This window comes from Notolepis coatsorum (assembly GCF_963971535.1).
Source record: "Notolepis coatsorum genome assembly, chromosome: 2".
NCBI classification, from domain to species: Eukaryota; Metazoa; Chordata; class Actinopteri; order Aulopiformes; family Paralepididae; genus Notolepis; species Notolepis coatsorum.
Window position 1 is genome coordinate 191,777,996 of NC_140166.1, and position 27,053 is coordinate 191,805,048.

The 27,053-nt window shown below is 43.3% G+C and overlaps 1 protein-coding gene across 1 annotated transcript; it reads right to left on the reverse strand.

Moving 5' to 3' along the window:
- Positions 1 to 4,394: 4,394 nt before the first annotated feature.
- Positions 4,395 to 13,016, reverse strand: mef2b (myocyte enhancer factor 2b; the record flags this gene model as incomplete). The annotated part of the gene is made up of 8 exons (XM_084307309.1): positions 12,960 to 13,016; positions 10,690 to 10,893; positions 8,903 to 9,031; positions 7,986 to 8,151; positions 6,133 to 6,281; positions 5,689 to 5,809; positions 5,155 to 5,266; positions 4,395 to 4,725 (listed from the first exon to the last, which is right to left on the reverse strand). The coding sequence occupies exons 1-8, from the start codon at positions 13,011 to 13,013 to the stop codon at positions 4,395 to 4,397; spliced, it is 1,266 nt and encodes a 421-aa protein (XP_084163435.1). The 5' UTR covers positions 13,014 to 13,016.
- Positions 13,017 to 27,053: the final 14,037 nt, after the last annotated feature.

Here is a 27,053-nt window from a genome sequence, read left to right on the forward strand (position 1 = left end):
TGGTGTGTGAACCGCTGGCTCTAACCAGAATGTTTTATTTCTTTGCGTGGCCTAATAATAAAACATTTTCAATCATGTAATAATTTCCAGTTTGAGATTATAATTTTCATCTTTTATTTTTGCCAGGCTTTTGTCTTCCGTCGAGCAGCGTGGGAGATATTAGTGATGAAAGACTCCTTTCCCTTTGAGTATTTGTCCTCCGTTTGACAAACGACATCATGCATGACAATAGATCTTGCCGTTGTACTGGGTCCTGAACTCTGACCTCAACATCCTGAGAAGATCATTCTTTAAACACTGATTATTACTATGAACCCGATGCCCTGCAAAAGTCGCTGGGAGGTAGAGACTGGTTTATGTACATTTATCTTGAAGTTATAACAATCAAAATAACTGCAAATTTACACTGAAATGTATCAGGAATTTGGATCCTGGTATGAATTTGTATATTCCACAAATAAAACATGTTTCCATATATAAGGATGTAGACAAAGAATAGATGTACAGTTACTAAGTCAGAGCTATGCATATGAATAAATACAACGGTGATGCAAGTTACGCATGACATCTCACTGTCACTGCAGTGTAATACCGGTCCTTTTGTTTGACTTGTGACATTATCTCAACCTAAAGTGTTGGTCAATGAACCAAGTTTTCACCCAAGTCACACACCGTGAACTACAGTTGAGTGTGACCTGTCCTCAGGACATGACGGGGTGGGCTCTTTGATTTATTGGCAATATTATTTGACTTGCATGTCGACTCAAAAGCCACAAAAATAAATAAAAACACTCCAATTGAGGGAGGTGCGGCCGCTTGTCTCTGACTTAATGTGAATTGAGACACGTGTCATTGGAGGATGTCAATACTAATACTAAGAACTGAAGACATTTGAGCGGGGTTCCAGTTAACAGCCTTGGTCTTCATGTATAATGCCTGCTGAAAGTGAGCTCTGGAATGATTTGCACCTATACAGACTTATACTCGTTTTACAGTTTGGGGTTCATAAAAGTTATAGTAAATGATTGAAGAATATTTCCAACAACTAGATTAATTTAGTCTTTGTCTGGCTCTTTTATTGTTGAGGTCACACGGTGTGAGTGATTTCTTTTGTGGAGCTTTTGAAATTACCAAGCCTTTTATGGTGAACCCGAATGAGTCAGTGTGTGTGTGTGTGTAATGTTACCACCCCCATAGACACACACCACACACAAATGCACAAACACACACAGCTTCAAATCAAACAAGCATAAAGATGAGCCTTGTAGATCTGTAGACAGTGTCATCGTCGGCCTCTCCCTCTTGCCTTCCATGACCAGTAGTGCTCTAAGCCCGTGACAGGTCTGGGAGAGTGTCCAGCTTAATGAACTGGAAGGTGACAGGGTTGACATATCTATATAATCACATTAATTATGTGTGTCTGTGCTGGAGGCCTGAGGCCCCCTCAGTCTGCTCCGTTGACTGGAGCAGGCCAGGCCAGGCAGCCATGGCCGGCTGTGGTTGCTATAGGGACAAGAGTGTGTGTGTAAGATCCAGACATGCCCTGCAGACTGGTCTCAGGAGGCCAGACAAGACACAACCCCTGTGGGGAGGAAAGATGAGTGACTGGGGCTGGGCTGGGCTCTGCCTCCACAGTGAGGAAGTACGGTTCATCACAGCACATTCTTTTCCACCTTGGTTTTTAAATGGAAAAGGCAAAGGCGCAGATAAAGAGAACATTCTGACATAGTTACTTTGAGATATCCAGCTGTGGGAATGAACCTTTTTGTACTGAATGTGTTTTGAAGACATAAAGGTTTGCTGGCTTTAAGTGTCCCGTTCTTGTTCCTCCTGTTGGGTGGTTGCATGGCGAGTGGTCTGAGAAGGCCGGCCATGATGGTAATAAGAGAGAATGCGTGCTCAAAAGATGCAATGTGAGGCCAACTAAATGGACAATGGAAAGATCGCAGACACCGTTTCTTTCTCTCTTTTGTCAGATTGAAGCGACATCAAAGAAGGGAGACGATGATTTCCGAATCACACTTATTTTTTTCTGAGGGTGGTAAATTAAATGTGCAAACCCCTCAGTACAAACACATGTACAAATCAAACGTTCTTTATTTAAAATGAGCCACACTATTAAATTGACTTAAAAAGCTCTTTTGAAGAATAATAGTGAAATTCTGTTCTGTTTTAGATGCATTCAATTATCCGTCAAAACGAATAGATCCACAGATCTGCAAGAACACGGTTTTACCCATGGTTTCCCGTGCTTATATGTTGCCCTGACAACTACATATAAATTGAAGCAGGAATGATCTTTTGAACTTAGAAGACCATAATATTATCTCTCTCACTGCATGTCTACAGTGTTCATCACACATTCTTTGTCTAAATGACTTCACAACCGCTGAACTAGACCCCTTTGTCATGGAGAATAAGATAATAAGATAACTATCAGTAGTTAAGGCTGATTTTCTTTGTCCCCCTCAATGAATATTGTGCGAAATAACCTGACCTCTTGTGGGAAAGCAAGATAAAGTTCAACCTACATCAAAACAAGACCAAAACCCATACAAGACAAGATTCTGAATATATTTTTGTAAATTTCAGAACACAAAATGAATATACAAATTAAAGACTCACAAAGATCCAGTGTATTAAAGGACAGCATGAAATCAATTTACAAATAAAGATGATAAAAACTAAAGAGGATGTCTTACAATAACAAAGTATTATTTTGGTTTGTCTTATTCTTTGTAGAAATGTCAATATTATTGGATCAGATTTCTTTTCACATCTTACATCTTATACATTTTCTAAGTAAAATGACACTTAATGTAATAAAGCTCAATTATACAACCATAGAACCTCAAAGTTCTGTGCACGTCGATTCACATACACACTGAATGAGGACCTTCAGCAAATGCACTCGTATGCCAACGTTTGGCAGATTTATTATATTGCTTTAATCAAACAGACTAAATGTGTATGCTCATGATTGTCCCAGAATTTCATTGTGATAATTACAATGGGGGGGGGGGGGGGGGATCATAAATACTTTGTCCTTCAGTTGACTGAAGACTCCAATTTTGTATTTATTTGTATTGAAGCAAAGAAAAAAAGACGAGACCATATGTTACCGCTATGGCAGCAGCTCAGCTTATTCGCATTTACAGTCTTACACAGAAATATTAAAAGAAACCATTTCAAAGCATTCTAAATAAACCAATCAGCCATATCCCTGAGAGAGATGTATTGATGCCCAAACTTCCATAAAAAAAAAGTCCATTCAGAAATCTCTCAGTGCAGAGATATCTCCGCTACATGAGACCTAAGTGGTCTCATGTGAGGTGACCACTTCATTGATTTTTGGGCTAGAGGCCAAAGCGATAAAGTTATATATGTACAGTAACAGAGTGGCTTAATGAATGGATTCCACTGGCCTCGGCTGTTCACTGGAGCTCTCACAACAACACAGTGGAGAACACACTTGTTTTGTGGTTTCATAACCATTTTACAACATATTCACTACAAATGGTGAATTAATGTGAGCGTTTGCTCAACTCCACTAGGCCAGATAGGTGGAGTTTGCACTTTCGGGGGCAATTCAATTGGTCCCATTGTGCTACTGTTGGTATGTTCAATCAATCACGGAAAGGAAATTAAACTAATTTAACATTTTAATTCAAAGCTGCTTGGCATGGAAAGGAAATCTTATCCAACAAACCCAACCGAACAAAAGAGCAATGCCTATATGCATCTACTCATGGGATCAATCAGAGATGAAGACAGATGTTCATTATACAGCAGAGACCTGCTCTACACCGGGAGACACAGAGAGGCCTCCACTTTGGGATGATGTGGACGAATGAACCAGATCTCTACCTCTTATGTGTGTGCATGTGTGTGTGTGCGTGCGTGCGTGTGTGTGTGTTTGCATGCATGCATGTATATATGTGCATGCATGTATGTGTGTATGTACATGAGGGTGTGTGTGTGTGTGTGTGTGTGTGTGTGTGTGTGTGTGTGTGTGTTGTGTGAGACACCATGTGGCAGGATGATGGAGGATAGATGGCTGAAAGGCAGGGTTTGATGGGAGGTGGCAGGGTTTGATAGAGGATAGATGGCTGAAAGGCAGGGTTTGATGGAGGATAGCTGGCTGAAAGGCAGGGTTTGATGGAGGATAGCTGGCTGAAAAGCAGGGTTTGATGGAGGATAGCTGGCTGAAAGGCAGGGTTTGATGGAGGATAGGTGGCTGAAAGGCAGGGTTTGATGGAGGATAGCTGGCTGAAAAGCAGGGTTTGATGGCAGGGTTTGATGGAGGATAGCTGGCTGAAAAGCAGGGTTTGATGGAGGATAGCTGGCTGAAAGGCATGGTTTGATGGAGGGGTGGACTGTACTGTACCAGCCAGCTATCTCTGCCACCCATCACTGGTTTCTAGTTGCCTGAGAGGCGGCTCTCCTTTCTCTTCATTTCCCAGTTGTTGGGCTGCTAGTGATGGGTAGGCTTTGGGAAACTCCTTCCGCTCATTGGCAGAATAGGATTCTGGAGAGGTATGGCAGGCAGAATCGAGGTTGTTGATTGGAGAATGCTGCCTGAGGTGGTGCAGGGGCGGGGAGGAGGGAGAGCACATCTGCTCAGGAGAGGAGCGTTCTGATTTGATGCTGAGGTTGAGGGAAGGGACAGAAGGAGAGGTTGGAGTGGAGGTCTGGGAGGGAAAGGAGCACCCTCCACTGGACATCCTGGGAACAACAAGAGGAAAGAGATGAGGCGCTACATTTAATGGCTTGATTGCAAAGAATATGAATGCATACTGTCATTACTGCATCTGATATATTCATCTACCTTTGTTTATTTGCATCATGAATTATACTTCTGAAATGTAAGCATTTATAAATGTATAATAGTTCTAAATGTGTCCAAAACAATTCATTCTGTATCTCCGGTTTTGCATGTTTTATAGTTATTCACAGCTGACAAGATTAGAAAGTATTTTATTACCCTGGGACAAGGTAAAACCAATCATGTAAAATGAACTTAAAGCAACTTAAACTTAAAGCAACACTGACAATTGTATAAAGAAGAAAAAAATTTGACCTGTGATACATAACACCATATGTTTTGTCTATATACCAAGGTGCTTTATTATAGCGGTATATGGATGTGCTTACGCTGGGCTGCCATGAGGCCCATGCGGCTCCTGAGGTGACTGGGCTGCCTGCCAGGGGCTCATCCCTCCTCGCTGGAGGCCCACGGAGTGGGAATAGCCTGGGTGACAGTACTCTGGAGAGAGACAGAGGGAGGTGACAAATAAATATATTATCATTTAATCACACTTACATCAACACAAGTGGAACATATTGGTTGTGTTTTCTCTTTGGTGAATCATTTTCCTATTGACTACTGTTTCCTACTATTGAGACTCCATTCACTTCACGTGTTCTCTACTGTGAGACATGCTGACATGCTGGTGGATCGGCGGGTTGGTGTGCATGCTGTGTATATATGTAAGCTTGTGTTCAAATCAGACTCATGGCCTTTGTTGCTAATCATCCCCCCCCCCCTCCTCTCTTTCATTTGTCCAGTTGTTCCCCACTATCTACCATCCAATAAAACAGAAATGCCTTCAAATAATAATAAAAAAAAAAGAGAATAAAAACTGTTTCCTCTATTCACTCCAAGACACAAAATGGAAGCAGACATACCAGACGCTCCAGGGGATGGGTGGCCGTACCCCCCCATGTTGTGGTGGCCCAGCAGGCCCGCCTTGCCCATGGCCACCATGGGGCTGCCTGGGTGCTGCAAGCCCTGGTACAACAGGCCCCTCTGTGACACAGAGACGGAGAGGCAGTCAAACACCTGCCACATGTCATTTATCACAGTGATCTCAAAGATATGAGCAAGAGTGAGAGAATGAGCAAAACTGCAGTGTAAAACTGTTTGTGGGAGATCACAGATCATTTATGTGGTTGTAAGATTATGTGATCTTTTGTCCGTTTTCTTTTTTTTGTCTTTATAAAAGGCATACATTTCACTGCTAAATTATAATAAATATGTCATTGTACACACGCCCAGTCTCTGTCTCCGCTTTTGTGTCAACATTGAAATTAGGGATGATCCACGTTGACCAATGACAGGGTGTTCCTTACAGCAGAGCTGAGGTTGGCGCGTGTGCCCCCCATGCCAGGATTGCCAGCTTCGACCCGCATGTTCTCGTTGCCCAAGTTCAGAGGGGGCGGCGTCTTCATCTCCATTGCCCGGCTCAGGTTGCCGTGGGAGAACATGGAGTAGCCAATACCTGCAGAGTGAGGGAGGGAAAAGAAAAGCAGGAAGTGAAAAACGAGATGTGGGTAGAAAACGTTGTTTCACTCACACATTCAGTCATTCATCTTCTGTCATACTACTATCTCTCTCTCTCGCTCTCTCTCTTGCCCCTTTCTCTCTGTCACTCCCTCGCTGTCTGCATCTGTGATAAATCACAACTTCTCCTTTTCGATTGACCTCCGTATCAGTATCGGGATGTCTTCTGAGCACATCTGGTCACGGCACATCAACACTCACACTCTTGAGTAAATGTATTGTAACAATTACATTAAATTACAAGTATTAGATGAACAATCCTAAAAATGTATATATTAGTCTGTGTTGATGTTGAATGACATCATAGTACATCAGCTTGTATGTACTAATAATTATAGAGTGTAAAAAAAAATAGGCATGTTTTGACTTGAGCACACACACACACACACACACACACACACACACACACACACACACACACACACACACACACACACACACACACACACACACACACACACACACACACACACACACACACACACTTCCTGTGAGTTCACAGCTGCACAGCACAGAATCAGGATCACTGTATAACGATTACTGTATGTATTCAATCAGAACACTCCAGGAACATTCACAGAGAGATGCTGGCCCAGTAGAAATAAGAGTTCATGCAGTGTGATATCCTAAAAATGGGTTGTAAACTATGCTAGCTTAAATAAGACATGGTGAAATGGCCCTGTGGCACTACAGTAACCATTCCTCTCTCTGTCACCAACACTGTAACAATACAGGAACCATTCATCTCTCTGTCACCAACACTGTAACACTACAGGAACCATTCCTCTCTCTGTCACCAACACGGTAACACTACAGGAACCATTCCTCTCTCTGTCACCTACACTGTAACACTACAGGAACCATTCCTCTCTCTGTCACCTACACTGTAACACTACAGGAACCATTCCTCTCTCTGTCACCAACACTGTAACACTACAGGAACCATTCCTCTCTCTGTCACCTACACTGTAACACTACAGGAACCATTCCTCTCTCTGTCACCAACACTGTAACACTACAGGAACCATTCATCTCTGTCACCTACACTGTAACACTACAGGAACCATTCCTCTCTCTGTCACCTACACTGTAACACTACAGGAACCATTCCTCTCTCTGTCACCTACACTGTAACACTACAGGAACCATTCCTCTCTCTGTCACCAACACTGTAACACTACAGGAACCATTCCTCTCTCTGTCACCAACACTGTAACACTACAGGAACCATTCATCTCTCTGTCACCTACACTGTAACACTACAGGAACCATTCCTCTCTCTGTCACCAACACTGTAACACTACAGGAACCATTCATCTCTCTCTCTGTCACCTACACTGACGTGTCTCACTCTCGTACTGTAGGACCAGTAACTCACCCAGTCTAGGCTCAACCTCTGGGTTGAGATCCCATGTTGGGGCACCTGTATGAAAATGAGGGTCCCTTGACAAATTGCAAATGTTTGTGACATTTGGAAATTAACAAATATTTCCAATTAATTTCTGATGGCACAGAAGCCACTGTGAAATACACATAGCCTTACTAGCCTAGTTGTCACTGACAAGGTACAAGGTGAACACACAGTTTTCACGAGTTTTAAACACTGGGCGTCACAGCTGACCTCAATATGGGGCAAACTCACCTGAATGTGGAGACATGAAGGCAGCATGTGACCCGGCAGGGTTGGCGGGGCCTGGTCTGGGCCCCAGGGGCTTATAGGCTGGGGGTCTGTGAGAGCCCATGCTGGGGCCATTTTCACAGCCCACAGACACCATGAACTGGGCTTCTGGGGTGAGAAGGGATGGAGCCTGAGGAGAAAATGTAAATTCTAAGTAAAAAAATAAAAACATTTTCATGAACCCTTTGTAGTCTGGCAGTGAACGGGTTAACCGTCTGTAGTGTGGCAGCGAAATGGTTAACCCTTTGTAGTGTGGCAGTGAAAGGGTTAAATGCAATTCATGTCCGTTTTTACATTTCCAAAAGTAGTATTTGATCAAGTTGAATGTAAGTGAAGACAGTGTGCAGGACTTTTCTCTTTTGACGTGACGACTGTTCCTCTCTGACACACCTGTCCGCAACACAGAGGTGTGAGAAACACTGTGTGTGTGTGTGTGTGCGTGCGTGTGTGTGTGTGTGTGCGTGTGTGTGTGTGTGTGTGTGTGCGTGTGTGTGTGTGTGTATGTGTGTGTGCGTGTGTGTGTGTGCATGTGTGTGTGTGTGTGTGTGTGTGTGTGTGTGTGTGTGTGTGTGTGTGTGTGTGTGTGCGTGTGTGTGCATGCATGTGTGTGTGTGTGTGTGTGTGTGTATGTCAATCTGTGTCATCCTCACAGATAGAAAGATTAGGTAAATATGTTAAAGTGAGAACATTCTGGCTGGTCCTCACTTAGCCCATTTGAGAGTTAAGGGTTAAGGTCAGAGTGAGAAGCTAGGGAATGAATGTAGTCAATGGAATTTAGTTAATAGTCCTCACAAGTATAGAAATACAATAATGTGTGTGTGTGTGTGTGTGTGTGTATATGTACAGTATGTGCATGCAAAAGCAGAAGTATGTAGACTGACATAGTAACGTTGGCGCGCCAGTGACAGGTCCATTCCCTCTCTGAGGGGATACTTGTCTGCTGCCACCTGCATGCTCTCCTCGCTCTCTATCTCCACGCCTTCCAGTCCAAGGCCTTTCCTACGCAGCGTCTGAGGCAGAGCACACATGGGAGGAATTATTCACACAAGCAGCGTTAGTGAGAGACACACTGTAACATTTTCTATCATTTGTAATGAGGATCATGTATACTAGGCTGAACCACAAATACACCATACAGTGATAGTTTACTGGGTCAGTCTACAAGGTTCTCATGGCGTCAAGCTGGCAAAGAGATCTGTGTAGAATCAACCGCTGAATTACAAGCCTATTTCACATTATCGTAGTACACGGTTGAGCGGACGCGGTCCACACTTCAAATGATCGGATGATCTTACACAGTAACATCTTTAACACTTTGAGTGCCAGCGACGTGTTATGTTGTTATTTCGCCCCGACCGCTGAATGCCGACGACGCTAATTGTCGTTTTTTTATTATTTATTAGCGATCTGAATTCATATTTCATCAACCGAGTCTCCCGTTGGTACAGCAGCCCCTCTAGGAGCTCCGATGGGAAAATACCGCCCCCTATCGTCTATCCCTGTGTAACTGCAGCTCATTCGATTAGACTGGTGGATGTGTGGGGGGGGAGCCTACTGGCTCCACTATGCTGGCGAGCCGTCTGATGAAGAGGGAAGTGATCGTGAGATGGAAAGCAGCCTGGTGGAATATATATTTACAGCAGCCAATAATCAATCAATAAACGCGATCGATATTTGGAATGGCAATAAGGAATTGGAATAATCTTTTTGGAGAACATCTGATCTAAGGTAAAGAGTCTAGGTTACCAGTTTTAGGATAATCAGAGCTGTTTTCACTGAGATAACAGCGTGTCCCGTATGTGTATATGTGTGTGTGTGTGTGTGTGTGTGCTGTTGAGGAAATAAGAGAATCGATTTCTCAGCTTGCTTCTATAGCGTGCATAAGTACACATATACTATCGATAATCTAGCGTTTATTTGAAAACGATTCATAAATAGGCCGACAAATGACAACGTGTCTAGTGTATTCGAGAATATTCCAATAAATGCCGTTTATGACGGAATCTTTCTATTTTCCTGAAATTTTTGAGAAAATGATAGCTTTTCGAAATGCTATAAAAAGGATATGAACCGATTAAAAAACAATCCGTTTCGACAATGTTGACTGCAAACAAGTCATTGATAAGCGACGGGCAGATTAGACACATAGCCATAATTTAAAACATAAATTATGCGTTTTTAACGCTATCATTGAAGTGGATGCTGGCATCCAAGGACATTAATCAACGTTAATGGCCGGCACTGAAAGTGTTAAAGGAACACGCCAACATTTTTGGAAATTTGCTTACCGTCTTCTCCAGAGAGAGACAAGAAGATATGTACCAGTTTCCTCTCTGTGCGTTCAGTAGAAAGCTATCTGGCTGCCTGCACGTTAGCCTAGCTTAGCACAATGAATGGAAGTGGACATGGCCGGGTAGCCTTCGGGAGAGGTGTTAGTTGGACAATGCCAAGGCTAACCGGCCATGTCTGCTTCCATTCATTGTGCTAAGCTAGGCTAACGTGCAGCCAGATAGCTTCCTACTGAACGCACAGAGAGGAAACTGGTATCTATCTTCTTGTCTCTCTCTGGAGACGACGATAAGCAAATCCCCCAAAATGTTGGCGTGTTCCTTTAACAGAGAGAAGTTTGTACGTTTTTGCTTTTATGACATCATCTTCAGTAATATACCTCCAGGATGTCGGTGTTGGTGCGGCTCTCGTGTGGCTCGCTGTACTCTGTGTATTTCAACAGCACCTTGTCCATGTCTGTGCTGGCGTACTGGAACAGACGGTTGGTGCTGTTGAAGATGATGAGGGCGATCTCACAATCGCACAACACGCTCAGCTCATAGGCCTTCTTCATCAGGCCAAATTTACGCTTGGTGAATGTCACCTGAGATAGGAGAAATACAATTTGTTTGTTTATTTATCAACGCAGTGTCAACTTGTTTCCGCTTATTGCTTATTGTTCACTTTTGTTAAAGTATAATTCTTTCTGGATGAAAAGGTCTGAATGAAGACAAAAATGGAAAATAGATACACATTGCAAGAATAGCAGAACATATAGTAATCTACTTTAGTTTAGACTGACTGAACAATGACTTACAGTACAGGGGTGGATGAAAGAAATAAGCCAGTAAATTAGAATGTGCAGCACACATGGAGCAGTGATGTAACAACAAGCAACATCTCTTCTATAAAGGTTGGGGTTTTAATAGCTCTATTGATGAGCTTTGTATGCATTACATATATACAAAGCTCTATAATGAACCGCCGTGAATTCTGAGGGTTAAGTCAAAACTCATCCTAACTAATTATTCGCATTGTGTTTTCGAAGGGATCAACAGAAAGCTCAAAGAGTCTCGACAAAGGCTGGTGGGTTGAAAACACAAGCTGCTGCTGAAATACATACAGTATAAAATTACCCTCTTCACCCTGAAGCCTCTTTTCAAATCCTCCAGCCAAGCCTTCTTCTGTGGTTTTCGGAGGAAGCTTGACGAACGCTCAGTGCTGACACCACTGGTCACCAATAAAACACATTACTACTGTAAATTACGGATGAGTCGATCGCAGTCAACCAGCACCTGCTAATGGGTCTGACCCTTTAGCTCTGGTTAGTGTGGCCGCCTGTGGATCCTATGGTCCCAGGTTCATATCCACTCGGTTACATACATTGGTGACAGAGGTGGGATCTCACTGCCCTGTGAATCTGTATCCAGGTTCACGTAGCAATGGGTGGGAGCGGCTGAGCTAAAGGGTCAGGCGTGTTAGCAGGTGCTGGTTGACTGCGACCGACTCATCCATAGTTTACAGTTGTCCTCCCCCCGAGAAGTGCATCCTCGTACATTCTTTCATCCATGCACGCACCTTCCCAGGGGTTAAGGCACTGAGATCCCACCCCCATTGCTACGTGAACCTGGATACACTTGGATGTTAAGAGGTCAATGTTTTTATATATATCTTTTTTTGTAGCCAAGAGTAAAGACCATAACCCTATCAAAAACAGTAGTCAAGGTGTATATTTTCATTTTTACAGATGTTTTATATTATGTTTTATCGGAAATACAAATTTATCGGAAAATGCTAATTATCGTAAAAACAGCAAGAAATTACAAAATCCAGATTCAACCCTGCCATTGGAAAGAGGAGCATTTTCCCTATCCATAGATGTATGATTTGGCCATAATAAGGTCAAGGTCAAGTTCAAGGTCAAATATGAATTTATAATTAAAGTCGATTATCATTAATTACTGTATCTTTTTTGTACACATGATCTCAATAAGGTGGTGAATGAGCTCAGTGAGCATTTTCTCCTACCCGTATCAATTTTTGATCATCATCATCAAAATCATAAATCATAATTAATCATAATTCATTTATTCATTACAATTTACTCAGCCTAGTAACAGACACAATATTTCTGACACTGGAAATACATACCCCCAGGTCCCTAGATGTTCCTAGATACCAAGAACATGCAAATTGACCTTGCAGAAGTGGAGCAATCTTCCATTTACTTAGGCATGTACCTTTAGGCGAAAACCTGTCAGGTCAAGGTGCTGATCTTATTGGCGACCAGTGGTGGCAGCACCAAGTGTTCCTTGACTGAAGGATTTGAAAGGAGACTTCAGAGAGAAAAGGGTAATTTTATTTTATTTTATTCTCAGCAGCGGCTTGTGTTTTCACCCCACGGGCCTTTGTAGAGACTCTTTGAGCTTTCTGTTGATCCCTTTGAAAACACAATGCGAACTTGCACTAATTAGTTAGGACGAGTTTTGACTTAACCCTCAGAATCTGCTGCGGTTATAGAGCTTTGAATATATCTGTAATGCATACAAAGCTTGTCAATAGAGCTTTAACAACTCCATGATTAAACACATGCACAAACACAACTGCTCACAACAAATTTTTTTTTATACGATTTTTAGAGACACAATGTAATATTTTGTGTGGGGCTACCTGTCGATTCCTCTGGTCCAGGATACGAGAGATCTGTATTTTCTTTCTCCCCATGTTTTCCCCACTGTCGTACACCTATGGAAAAAGGTATAATAATGTTTATGAAATAATATTATTTTCACTTCAATTGTAAATTTGTAATACAATACAAAACTGGTATTATATTATCTATTATATTCACTACGCACACACACACACACACACACACACACACACACACACACACACACACACACACACACACACACACACACACACACACACACACACACACACACACACACACACACACACACACACACACACACACACACACACACACACACACACACACACACACACACACACACACACACACACACACACACACACACACACACACACACACACACACACACACACACACACACACACACACACACACACACACACACACACACACACACACACACACACACACACACACACACACACACACACACACACACACACACACACACACACACACACACACACACACACACACACACACACACACACACACACACACACACACACACACACACACACACACACACACACACACACACACACACACACACACACACACACACACACACACACACACACACACACACACACACACACACACACACACACACACACACACACACACACACACACACACACACACACACACACACACACACACACACACACACACACACACACACACACACACACACACACACACACACACACACACACACACACACACACACACACACACACACACACACACACACACACACACACACACACACACACACACACACACACACACACACACACACACACACACACACACACACACACACACACACACACACACACACACACACACACACACACACACACACACACACACACACACACACACACACACACACACACACACAATGTCCATGCCCAATTTCAGCCTCCTAGGGTGAAACCTGTGGCCGCTAGAGGGTGGGGAAATTTGTGGACATACAGACCGATAAGAGTGACCTATAGAGCTGCTGGTCACAGCTAAAAAAGATTTCGTTTAGTTATCTAAAATCTCGGTCATGAAAGACAACTGTTTTTGTTTGTGTCAACCCATTACTGTGCAAGTCAAACTGTTACTGCATGGAGTAACCCGTTACTACAGTATGTGGAGTCAACCAGTTACTATGTGGACTCAACCAGTTACTATGTGGAGTCAACCAGTTACTATGAGGAGTCAACCAGTTACTATGAGGAGTCAACCAGTTACTATGTGGACTCAACCAGTTACTATGTGGAGTCAACCAGTTACTATGAGGAGTCAACCAGTTACTATGAGGAGTCAACCAGTTACTATGAGGAGTCAACCAGTTACTATGAGGAGTCAACCAGTTACTATGAGGAGTCAACCAGTTACTATGAGGAGTCAACCAGTTACTATGAGGAGTCAACCAGTTACTATGTGGAGTCAACCAGTTACTATGTGGAGTCAACCAGTTACTATGTGGAGTCAACCAGTTACTATGTGGAGTCAACCAGTTACTATGAGGAGTCAACCAGTTACTATGTGGAGACTCTGTACACAGTAATATGGGCCACAAACATCATATAATTCTGATGGGAAAATGTCATGTGTTTTGTTTGTAAGTCCCCCCCTTGGTAATGGCAAGGTGTTTATTTTTACCGCCATGAGGCGACGTGATCTAAAGTTAGCGCGGCTCTTGCCCCGGGCCACAGGCCGCTCAGCCCGACACCCCCTCAGTCTGGGTTACCCTGAGGCCAGTGTGCAGTGCTGCGCTACACTATAGAGCCCCGAGAGACAGGGATAAAAATATATACCAAGGCTCCCTTTAAAGGTAGAGCAGGCCATGGTGAAAACCATGCAGCGGAAGGGAAACAGTGTGTTTTTGAAAGACGACGGGAACATTTAGCTAAAGCTAAACCACCCCCTCCTCTCCCATGTCCAGCCAGGTCTGGAAAAAAAGAGGTAGAGAAGCAAAGACGTGGGTGGACTAGGGTTCACCCTGAGAAATGCCCAATCTGTTGTTTTTAATGATCAAGAAACACACTTGTCCTTCATTCTAAGGCCTGGTTTCTGATGGATCATGACCCAAAATTGGTCCAGGGTTGAAAAGGTTTAGAAAAGATTCAACCCCTGCTCTATAGATTTGGAAACAGTCTAGCAGCTTGCAAAGGGACCAGGGTTATTATAGTTATTTTTCATTCGCTTTTATTTTTAATTTGTTTTTCATTTTTGTTTTCAATTGGTTTCAAGAGTTAGTTTCAGTTTAGTTTTTATTGTTTAAAATTGTTTCGTTTTATATCGTTTCATATTAGCTTTAGTTTTGCTTAATATAATATCTGTGGTATTTGTCAGGGGCAATATTTAAGAAGTTCAAAATAGGCATTGCGTAATAATACAAACACATTAATAATAATACAAACACATCACTTTGTGAAGGCAGTTGACTCAGTCATGTAGACATTCCAGTCTCAATAAACATTATGCACCAATGCCTCCTCATGCTTGTTGCATTGACAAATTTGACCAAATTGACAAAGACTAAAATGAGATTTTAGTTTGTTTTGTAAATACACAACATAGTTTCAGTAAGTTTAAAAAAAATGTGTCCCTAAAGTTAATTTTAAATTGTTATGTTTTTTCCCAACCTAGTTTTAGTGTTTAGTTTAAGTGAACTATAATAACCAAGAAAGGGACTTTACTGCCCTGCAACATTATGGGGAACATACAGTAGATTTCTTTGGGAAAGTTCACTATGTCATCTGCATAACATTTCTTTTGGTCCTTACGGCAGAGTGACAGTCTGACTGCTGTGTTAAGTGTCCATCTGACTCCATCGCCCTGCAGTACAGTATCCAAAGCCCAGAGGAACTTTCTCTGGTTTTCCCCCTCATATTGGACATGTATGACCCCCTCTATATTTAGTTTCCTGTCCTCCTATGATGGTGACTGAGCGGATATGGTGCCTGTGTTCCCACGACCCCCAAAGTGCCCGCTGCCCCCCCAGCCTACGCTTGGCAAACAGGCATCTAGGGCATTTCTGAGGAATCCACCTAAACGCCCTCATCATTACCTTATAAAGTACTGTATATCCAACGAGACTGAGATTGCCGGCAAAGACGAGTCACACCTTGATAAAAAGCGGCCTAGATTAACTCATTCGCACATAGGCCTACCTAATACGGCACTGCCTAAACTAAACGGTTTCATAGTGACTTATTTTTGGTATACAGTGGTAGTTGAAAACAGACACATATTTTGTGGATAAATGGTTATGCCTGCTTGTAAATGTGTGATCACAATAACCTATACTGGTGGTCGGAATAAACCCTATCAGCTACACTGCATCGACTGGTCAAGCATTTAATTATCTTAACAAGAGAGAGAGAGAGAGAGAGAGAGAGAGAGAGAGAGAGAGAGAGAGAGAGAGAGAGAGAGAGAGAGAGAGAGAGAGAGAGAGAGAGAGCGAGAGAGAGAGAGCGAGAGCGAGAGAGGGGGCGAGAGGGTGAGAGAGAGAGGGGGCGAAAGAGAGAGAGAGCGAGAGGGTGAGAGAGAGAGAGAGGGGGCGAGAGAGAGAGGGGGCGAGAGAGAGAGGGGGCGAGAGAGAGAGGGGGCGAGAGAGAGAGAGAGAGAGAGAGAGAGAGAGAGAGAGATAACCAAGCCTGACCTCACATCAGAACTTGTTAATGGCGTGAAGAGAGGGGAGGTGTGCTGAAGTTGCCGGGGCTGTGAGATCTTCATCTCAGGCTTTCACAGAAAGTTCCTCTCCCCACAGCTATAACTGCACCGCCACCACCAGCATCACCACAGACAGGCCTGTGGCTCACAGGGCCCCGGGGGGGCAAAATATAGCATCACCTACACGGCTAGAACGCTGAGAAGAATTAGCCAGAATGCTCTGTGGTTTTAGAGGTCTCTCAAAACCCTAAAGACAAAGAGAGGCGGCCTCACACACACACACACATGTGCGCGCACACACGCACGCACACACAGACACACACATAAACACGCACACATGCACCTCTGGGTCTACAGTCTTCCTCTGACACCTTCCCTAAGGCTAGACTGTGGAAAAACTGAACGTACACAAACATAGCAGGCACCTAACAGCATAACCCCTAATGTAGCCCTATCCCCACAAGGAGTGGGTCTTGACTAATCACTGGGGATCTAACTGGTACGAGAGCGTGCACCAACAACAAACTGCTTCACACCATCAACAGACAATATCATCATCATACATCATATGAACGAGTAAGTGGTGGGTTTGTTCTACCTCACAGTGCTGCAATGAGTTGGGTTTTTAGACTCTAATAGTTCATTATAAACATGAATGAGAAATAAAAAAACATACAATCTTTAGTAGTATATTGGAGGTTCTGCTTGATATAATTTGGATAGTCCCTTCATTCATTATAAAGAGCATGAGGACTTGGGGTTAAGTAAATGTTTCAGAAATATTTGCAAACAAATGTATAATGCTAGTTAAAAAAGCATGTGCCCTACAAAGCACCACATTCAAAGACTCTATTGTACCGTCAATGTATTATGGCTTCATTGTAAATGAGTGCATCATCAATGAACCTTCGAGATTTAAATAAAGGTTTGAATGAATTTACACAACACTAGATAGGGACCTACAACTTTCTGGGTATCTGATGGGCAACATTGCCCAAATAATTGCCTCAGTGTTGTTGCTTTAACCATATATATGAACATCTTGTGGCCAAGAAACATTACATGACCCTGGGACTCACTTGTTCCATTTGACTGCAAATGTTGCCTCCTTGATTGCTGGGGGAGGGGGGGGGGCTTTATGTACACTCTTAAAGACATCCATCATGTAAAGCGGAGAGGGTTCAAAGGTTACATTGTGGATCTGCAGAGTTTCATTACTAAACTCTAAAAGTCAAAATCAGACAACCAATCTGGTTGACTTTTTAACACGTGGCTAAATGTAAGTGTGTTCTTACTGTGAATTGAAAACATCTCAAGTCATTGAAACAAGTCCGTAGAACTGAAATTGTAGTTGTAGCTACCTCGCGTGGAGAACTACGTCAGTAGCTTGTAGGCCACCACACACCACCAATGTGGACGGCACCTGAACGGGCCACTGCACAGCATGCTTTCACTATTAGTACTTCATACTCATGACATCTATGCTAACTGGTGAAGATGGGAAACCAGGCTCAAAACGATCTCCAAAAATAGAGGGCCGGAACCCTATTTGAACCAATACATGTATCAGCCAAATCTATAGGGCGAGAGATGATGAGGAGAATTGTTATTGTGAAATGTTAATGAATAAAATCATACAAGACATTCTTTTAAAATAGGAAGTGCTAAGATGTCAAAAGTAACACTTTATTTGCATATGAGTTCATTGCACATTTAGGACGGATGACAGAGGTTTGTGAGAAAATCTCCTAAAACCATCAATCATCAAGTTGTCAGATCGAAATGGAGAAGGAACCAATGTTCTTATTAAAGTACCAGTAACTGAATTGATTCATGAAAATAAATCAGCACTTTGGATTGTGTACGTACGTGTGTGTGTGTGTGTGTGTGTGTGTGTGTGTGTGCGTGCGCATGCCAGATCATCAGGGTCAGACAGTCCATATATGCTTACAGGGAGTTTGCGGAGCAGAGGTGAGGAAATATTTGTCTAATTTTAACAGGAGATAATTGAATTGCCTTGATATTTCTGATAGGGACAGAATAGCATACATAGATTACATAGATATGAGGCATCTGGTCTTTTTATAAAGAGTTGAAAGAAAGGTTTTTTTATGACTGCAGAAAGACAAGTTATTTTTGGTGCCATCATTGTGGTTCAATGATAAAAAAAAACAGAGATGTCTGTTCTGTCTATTGAAAAGCTGTCCGTTTTAAGCACAGGAAAGAAAAGAAAAGTTGCAAGTGATACAACTATTCGTAGATGTTCAGTGTTGGGTGTAAAGATTCTGTGTGCTATACTCTACATCATGCGGTTATGATCTCTCTCTCTCACACTGTCTTTCCAAGATATCCTTTGCATGAATATAAGCTGCAAATTATAATCTTATAATAAAAGCAGGAATGAGCATGCTGGCCATAGAGACATGTTGAAAATATCCACAGCAACCTTCCTATATAATATACAGGATTAAATCATTGCAAGTTGAGGTACCCATTAAAAATAAAGCTATAGGTCTGGACCATAAGATAAGTGCCATGAGTTGTGTCTGATTCAAATAGCAGAAGGAGGTGTGCTGTAGTAAGCATTTAACTATAAATACAGAGGCTGTGACTGTCTTTGTTAAAAATAAGTATAGCATACAAATATTTGCAGATAATTAATAAATGGTTGACGTCATTGAGAATAGTCAGGTCAAGAATAGCCTGTCTGTCTCCAAGTTACCATGCATGCCTGTCTGTTTTAGTAACATTGACACATTTCAAAAGCCACAATATACTATAACAAATAAGACAGTGGTGACACAGTTATTACATAAAGCATTAAAGAGTGTTCATATAAAAACCGTTACCAATCAATTAAATCGCAACCACACAGCCTGAGAAAAACACGGGATCCGGTCTCACCTGTTCTCTGATGACTGACTCCCGTCTCTTTTGCTATCCACTCCTGTGTTACTTTGGCCCGTTATTACGAACAAAATATGACTGCAAAGTTCTTAATAAGATACGGTTCGTATTAAAGTTACCAAACAAGAGCCATGTAGTCTTTTCCTATGAGTGAAGTGAAGTGGTGGATAAAGAGATGTTCACCTGATGCGCTCGAGGAGGATATTCACGAGCGCTCCTCTCCTAACGCGCGCGTGTCAACAGCAGAAACAGCTGGCTCCAGCCCGTCTCTCTAAATCACTAGAACCCGCCTCCTCGGCAATGCCATTGGTGTAGAGCACACAAGTCTACGGTACAGACTACACGGGCCTACGCGCCGTGTCACAATTCAAACTGTATTTTTATACTTGTGTCAATGTGGCATGCTTGACGTTAAGTTTATTAGTTTGCATTCCCATCATACAAACAGTGCACGGCAGGCTTGACAGGATCTAAACCTTATGATAAAGAAACCCCCTGGGATAAGTTACGATGCAAGTATTTATTAGACTCAAATATTCAATCACATATGAAAGAATTTCCTCTTTAAAACGGGCATTGGCGTGCATGCGAGTTAATTCCCCGTCAACGGTGCTATTGAAGGCCATGACAATGATGCAACTCATCAATGTCTTAATTTTTCTTATTTTCATTGCACATGATGCTCAAGGGGTGACTACAGTTCAACAGAATTAAGATGAGTCAGGGATGCACCTCTTAACATTACATTTAGCTCTGATATGAATCCCTTATGAGCCTATATACTAACCCAAATACCTGAAATGGTAACACTTTAACCCTTTCACTACCACAGTGCAAAGGGTTAACACGTTCACTACCACACTACAGAAGGTTAACCCTTTCGCTACCACACTACAACGGGTTAGTGAAAGGGTTAAACATGTGTGTGCACTTTGTAGATGTCCTTAAAAAAACATGGTGAACCTGAGCAATATTTGAATGTATGTACATTTAATTGGCAGATTCAAATGAAGCATTTAAAATGTGTGCGTTTGTGTGTGTGTGTGTGTGTGAATGTACAGAAATGAGAAGTATTCACCATATTACACAGGGTGTAATTAGTTTGAATTAGTTTCTTCCATTTAATTCCTGAGACAGAGACATCATGCATTTACCACATGCAAGCAGCACTGTATACGTCACGAAACTCTCTCTGTGTGTGTGTGTGTGTGTGTGTGTGTGTGTGTGTGTGTGTGTGTGTGTGTGTGTGTGTGTGTGTGTGTGTGTGTGTGTGTGTGTGTGTGTGGACATGCGTGTGAGAGACAGACAGGGACGGGGCCCTAGTCATTCTTCGATTGGGGTATTTTAAGCACAGACATGCTTCTCTACCTTGTTCACAAGAAAAAACATCTTGGTCTGAAAACATCAAAGAGGACATAACTAACTCTTAAAGGGGAACTAAGAATTCTTAATTCATACATGTTACTCCTTGTTATGTACCATGAGCTTGATCACTCCTGTGTCACTGGGCGCGCAGGTGAGGGCTGCTAATTAGCTGATTGCTGCTGATTGGATACCTGCTGGCAGGTTAAAGCCAGTCCCTCAGTCACACATGCAGCCTGACTGTGGCTAGAGGAGAGTGTGGAAGCAGAGACTTTTCACGTTCCACCATTCTTTGTTCTTTAGTTTGTACCAGTATTCATTGTTGTAGTAGTCTTTTGGTTTGAACACAGGTTTTGGTGTCTGTTTGCACATCCCTGGTCTGGTTGCGTCCCTTTGAGCCAGGGTCGTAACAGTTGGGGGCTCGTCCGGGATTGAATTTGGAAACAAATACCCCTAGAATTAGTTTGGTGTTTTTTTTTGTTTTGCATGGTGTGTCGTGGTGCTATAGTGTGGGTAGTGATCGTTACATGTTGTGTAACGTGGGGGCTTGAGCCGATCATCAAACAGGTGAGTATGCCCTTATTTCTTTGTAATTTGATTTGACTACTTATATGCTGTTAAAATATATAGTTTAGTGGACACCACATGTAGGTAGGGACATTATTTTCTGGTTGTTTGTTAGCTTCCTGTGCACCACTTACTCCTGGGGCAGTCATAGAAGTGATTAGTACCATCTACTTGTCTTGTACCATACCATATACTTGACGGGTGGATGGTCAATATGATCTTTGGCTGGTAGCAGGTGTGGTTGAAGAGGGTTAGGTCTACAGGGCGTTAGCTTAAGGGTAGGTAGGATAGGGTGCCAGAAAATACAGGTAGTGTGGTAGGGCCTGATGTAGTTTTCTTTTAGGGTAGACATGTGGTGGGCCGTTTGACTGCAGTTTAGATGTAGAAGCTGTAAGTAGTCAGGTCAGGTTACAAGGGGCACCTGTTTGAATTTGTTTGTTGTATTGATTTTTTGTTTTGAGTGTGACTCAGTGTTTGGATAGCCTACCTGTTAGCACCTGACCTCCTGCGCGTATGACACATCTACTTATTTCAGGGTGGTTGTTTTTTTATTTTATCTTTTGCAAATTGGAAAGGTGCGCTCAGTAGAGTACACATCTCCACCACGTCGCACGCCGATCACACAGGCGGACAGGCACAAAAGCTGACTGCTCTCCTTGTAGTTAGTGGTATTGGCATTAGCGTGTTAACACTAACAAGGGGTGCTTCGGTGGTTCTTCAGTGGTTCTTTAGTGTTTCTTTAGTGGCTCTTTAGTGGTTCTTCCGGTAGATTGTGTGTATGCTAGCGTGCTTTTGGCAGTTTTTGGTGACTCTAAAGTTAGCAGTTTGTGTGAGCAGTTTGTGGCGCTGGTGCAGTGAGGATGGCTTCCATTAAGGATTTTGTTGATCACCCTTCTCATGATATGTTGGATAGGTTTTCCAAAGAACAGCTTCTGGAGCTTGCTGTGCACTACGAGGTAGAGCTTACTGCCAGTGAGAAACGTTTGAAACCAACTGCCTTGAGTGCTTTGAGGGTTTTACTCATTAGGGAGCAGGTGCTTGTGGCGAGGGTGGAGGAGCCTCTTGTTTCTGACGTGTCTCTGCTACTATCTGGGGTGGCGGAGGGTGAGTGGAGGCTTAGAGAGTTAGAGTTTAAGGAAAGACAGCTACAGCACGAGCGTGAGGAGAGGAGAGAGGAGCGTGAGCTTAAGGAGAGACAGCTACAACAAGAGCGTTACTTGAAGGACTTAGAGCACGAACGTGCGCAGAAGGAGCTTGATTATAAGCATGCTGCCTTGTGCTCTGCATTCAGAGTTGCGTTCCGGTTTTGATGTCGGCAAAAATATTAGGATGGTGCCTGTAAACGACCCTCTAGGTAGCGTCATTCAGCTTGTGTGTGATAGGGAACCTTTATTTTGAAGCACCGCCAAACCGGAAGTAGCTAACCGGAAGCAGATACCGCGAGCATGAGCTGAGCTTGACGGTCCAAATGAACGTTATATTACGGCTTCAAGGAAAGAGAGTTCTCCGTGAATATCATCTTTATTCTTTTGTTATATGGAAATGGTCTACAAGGTAACTGCTGTGCACTTTCTATGGTTTTAATGTTGGTTTGAATTCACTTTTGTTTGTGTTTTGACAACTTAAAGTTATTCCTGCTACTGTGAAAATACGTTGTTTTCTAGCTAACTTGGTCATTGCAAATTCCTAGCTTGTCTACACATTTAATAAGGTCCAGAGTACCAGCATTTTAAGAGTTTTGTTTGATTGTAGATCTGGAAAAGAAGACTTTCATGTGGGTTATGGTTAAGCCCCTGTTGGAGAGAGAGAGGACAAGGTACTGGGATGTCTATTTGTCCTATTTATTGATATGGGCTGTTTACTTTATATTTGTATTCATTTAATGTATTGGCTATGTCACTGTTATTGGAAGCCATTTGTGTCAAGTGTTATGTTAGCTTATTGAACAATGTGAATGTGGCACTAATGTATATAATGTATATATATCTGAGTATCTTTTCTTTGTCTTTCTCTGTCTTTTCACTTCAGCTCTTACGTTGTGAATTGAAATAAACATTCATGAAACACCAGTAAAGGAGTCCATCCATCACTCTCCCAGGGATGCTACAGTAAGAGCTTACTCTATGGTGAAGTGGAACATCGGATATTCGTCTCCCGGACCCTGCACTGAACTTCACCCTCACTTGAGTTGTTAAGAGAAGGAACCGTTTCATTACCTTACTATAGACCTGATAATGAATTACCTTTTTTGTTTTAAAAATGCACACTTCATGTAGAGCTTCCTTTGTTATTGTGTGTATTCTAGTCATTGCTTTGGCATGAACACTGATGTAAATGCCCTAGATAACACATTCAATGCTGGTTATTGGCCCTAATTTACCATTCAAAGTGTATGCTGTGCTATTTCTCTGTCCATGTCTATGCTGCTCTGTATGAAGGCGCAACCACATTCACTTTATTCTAACGTTGAAAGGTGCAATAATTAGCTCATCATGGCATCCTTAGAAGGGAAAGGAGGGTTATATAAGGAAACTAGCTCCCCAGATGAGGTCAAAGGCTTAGGAGAAGAGCATCATACAGAGGTAGGCCTAGGGTTGGAAGAGTCTGAAAACCCACAGAAGGAAGCTAGTGAAGAGGAAAAAGGTCCCACTGATATCCCTGAGGAAGAGGATGACCTAACTGAAGGTCTCCGACGCTCCCACCGTACACCGCGCCCAACAGAAAGGATGCGTGCGCACCAAGAGGAAGAAGCATGCAAAAGGGAGAAAAGACTGCTGCACCTGTATGAAAAATGGAAGCGCGACATTTGCAAGGCAAGACACGAGATGAAGACATACATGTCAGAGGAGGAGCTCTGGACTCTCATCGACAAACTAAATATGTCTAAGACGGACGTTTGTATGATGTATGTCGAAATCAGAGGTCTCACCGCGCCCCCCAATGACATAAGACGACGAGTGGATACGTGCGAGACAGTAACCAGGGAATTAGTCAACATCGCTCATGATAGAACCATAGGTACAGAAGACGATTTCAATGTCCAACGGGAAAGGAGCCGACTTCATGAACTGCGTCGCCATGACTACGCAAGGTCGGTCTATGGAGCTGCCTCTGACGTCTCTGCATTAACTCAGAGCAGCAGGTCTGTACAAGGCTCGTTTATAATAACAACGAAGCGTGTGGAGGCAGCGGCTGAACTAGCCGAAAAGGAAGCCACCTATCAGATGATGCAAGTAGAGGAAAAACAAAGGGAAGTTATACGCGAACTAGAGGAACAACAACGAAAGGCTCTGGAGGTACAACGGCGTGAGTTGGAGCGACTGCAGGCCAAGAAGGAAGTGTTCGCAGCCCAAGCCAAACTAAAGGTCTACGACGATCAGATCAGACATGAAGCTGCCGAACACATCAATGAAAGCAATGCAGAGATGAGGAACGCACCTGCTGCCACACTCTTTCCATCTCATGCTGCACCAACCTCTCATTCTGACATCACTGCTCTCGCACAGGTCTTCCATGACAGCATAGCCTTGAGTAGGCTTCCTGCACCAGAGCCATTCGTTTTCAATGGTGATCCTATACAGTTCATCGAATGGAAGACAACGTTTACCTCACTCATCGACCAAAGAGCAATAACCCCAGCTGAAAAACTCTACTACTTGAAGAAGTATGTTGGTGGCCCAGCACGCCAGGCTCTAGATGGCACGTTCTATCGTAACGACAAGGAAGCCTACAAAGACGCCTGGGATAAGCTGAATCATCGCTTTGGCCAGCCATTTGCCATTCAGAGATCATTCAGAGAGAAGCTATCCAACTGGCCGAGGATTCAGCCTAAGGATGCAGAGGGACTCAGGAGTTTCTCTGATTTTCTCAATGCCTGTCGGGATGCCATTCCTCATGTCAAGGGTCTTGACATACTCAACGACTGTGAGGAGAACCGAAAGCTTATTTACAAACTGCCAGACTGGGCAGCCGCTCAGTGGAACCGTCAAGTCACAAAACGCTTGAATGAACGTCAAGAATTTCCAACTTTCGAGGACTTCACAAAATTCATGTCAACTGAAGCGGAGATTGCCTGCAATCCAATCACGTCTTTCCAAGCTCTACACTCATCAGCCACTAGTGCCGATAAAGGAAATGTCAGAGACTCTAAGCGAAACAACGCCAGCGTTCTTGCCACTCAAGCAGACACTGACAATGAGAACCGGAAGTTTAGGACTATGGCTCCATGCATTCAGTGTGAAGATGACGGACACCAGCTCCATGCATGTGAAAGATTCACAGAGATGTCACTGGATGAGCGACGCAACTTCATAAAGGAGAAGAGACTATGCTATGGATGTCTAAAGCCAGGACACAATGCGAAAGACTGTCGCCATCGTCACTCCTGTGACACCTGCAAGAGAAAACATCCTACAGCCCTCCATGATAACAACTATCAAAGAGAAGAAAGGCCTGCACCTGATACAGAATCAGATCAAGACCCTGAGGCAAGATCCCTCAGTGTAGCAGTTGGAGGCTCATCCAGCACTTCAATGATTCTACCAGTATGGGTTTCCTCCAAAAGTAACCCAACTATGGAGAGACTTGTCTACGCTCTTCTCGACACTCAAAGCGATACTACATTTATCGACCAAGAGGTGAGTGACGGTCTTAATGCAGACAAGCATCCAGTTAAACTGAAGCTGACAACCATGAGCGGAAAGGACACAATTCTCACAAGTGAGAGAGTCTGCGGCCTTCGTGTAAGAGGATATAGCTCTGCCACTCAAGTCGATCTTCCAGTGGCCTACACTAAGGACTGCATACCCGTAAACCGTGCACACATCCCCACTTGTAAGACGGCTAAGAAATGGAGTCATCTAGCAGGAATAGCAGACGAAATTCAAACACTAAAAGACTGCGAAGTGGGTTCAGGAAGCTGATCGAGACTACTTGCGCTTTCTCTGGTGGAAGCAAGGAGACCTGAACTCACCGCCCAGGGAGTTCCGCATGAAGGTGCATCTGTTCGGTGCGGCCTCCTCGCCAGGGTGTGCCAACTACGAACTAAAGCACTTAGCTAAGGAGAAGGCACACACCTACCCGCACAGATCACGATTCGTCATGAGAGACTTTTACGTGGACGACGGGGTCACAAGTGTTGAAAACACGAGTGCAATTCAGTTAGCCAAAGAAGCACGCAAACTCTGTGCCACAGGTGGCCTCCGTCTACATAAGTTTGTGTCAAACAACAGAGATGTCCTCGAGAGTATCCTGCTCTCTGAACGAGCAACCAACGTAAAGTGCATGCGCCTCACCTTTGATGAGCTGCCACTTGAAAGAGCTCTCGGGATTCAATGGGACACTGGGAGTCTGACAACTTCTGTCTCAACGTCAACCTTAAAGAACAGCCTCCTACACGCCGCGGCATCCTGTCAACAGTAGCCTCCCTGTACGACCCCCTCGGGTTTGTGGCACCGGTCCTGCTCAAAGAGGAATTTGGCTCTCCTGGTGCTGAGGAGTTCTTCTGGACCGATTCGAAAGTAGTCTTGGGA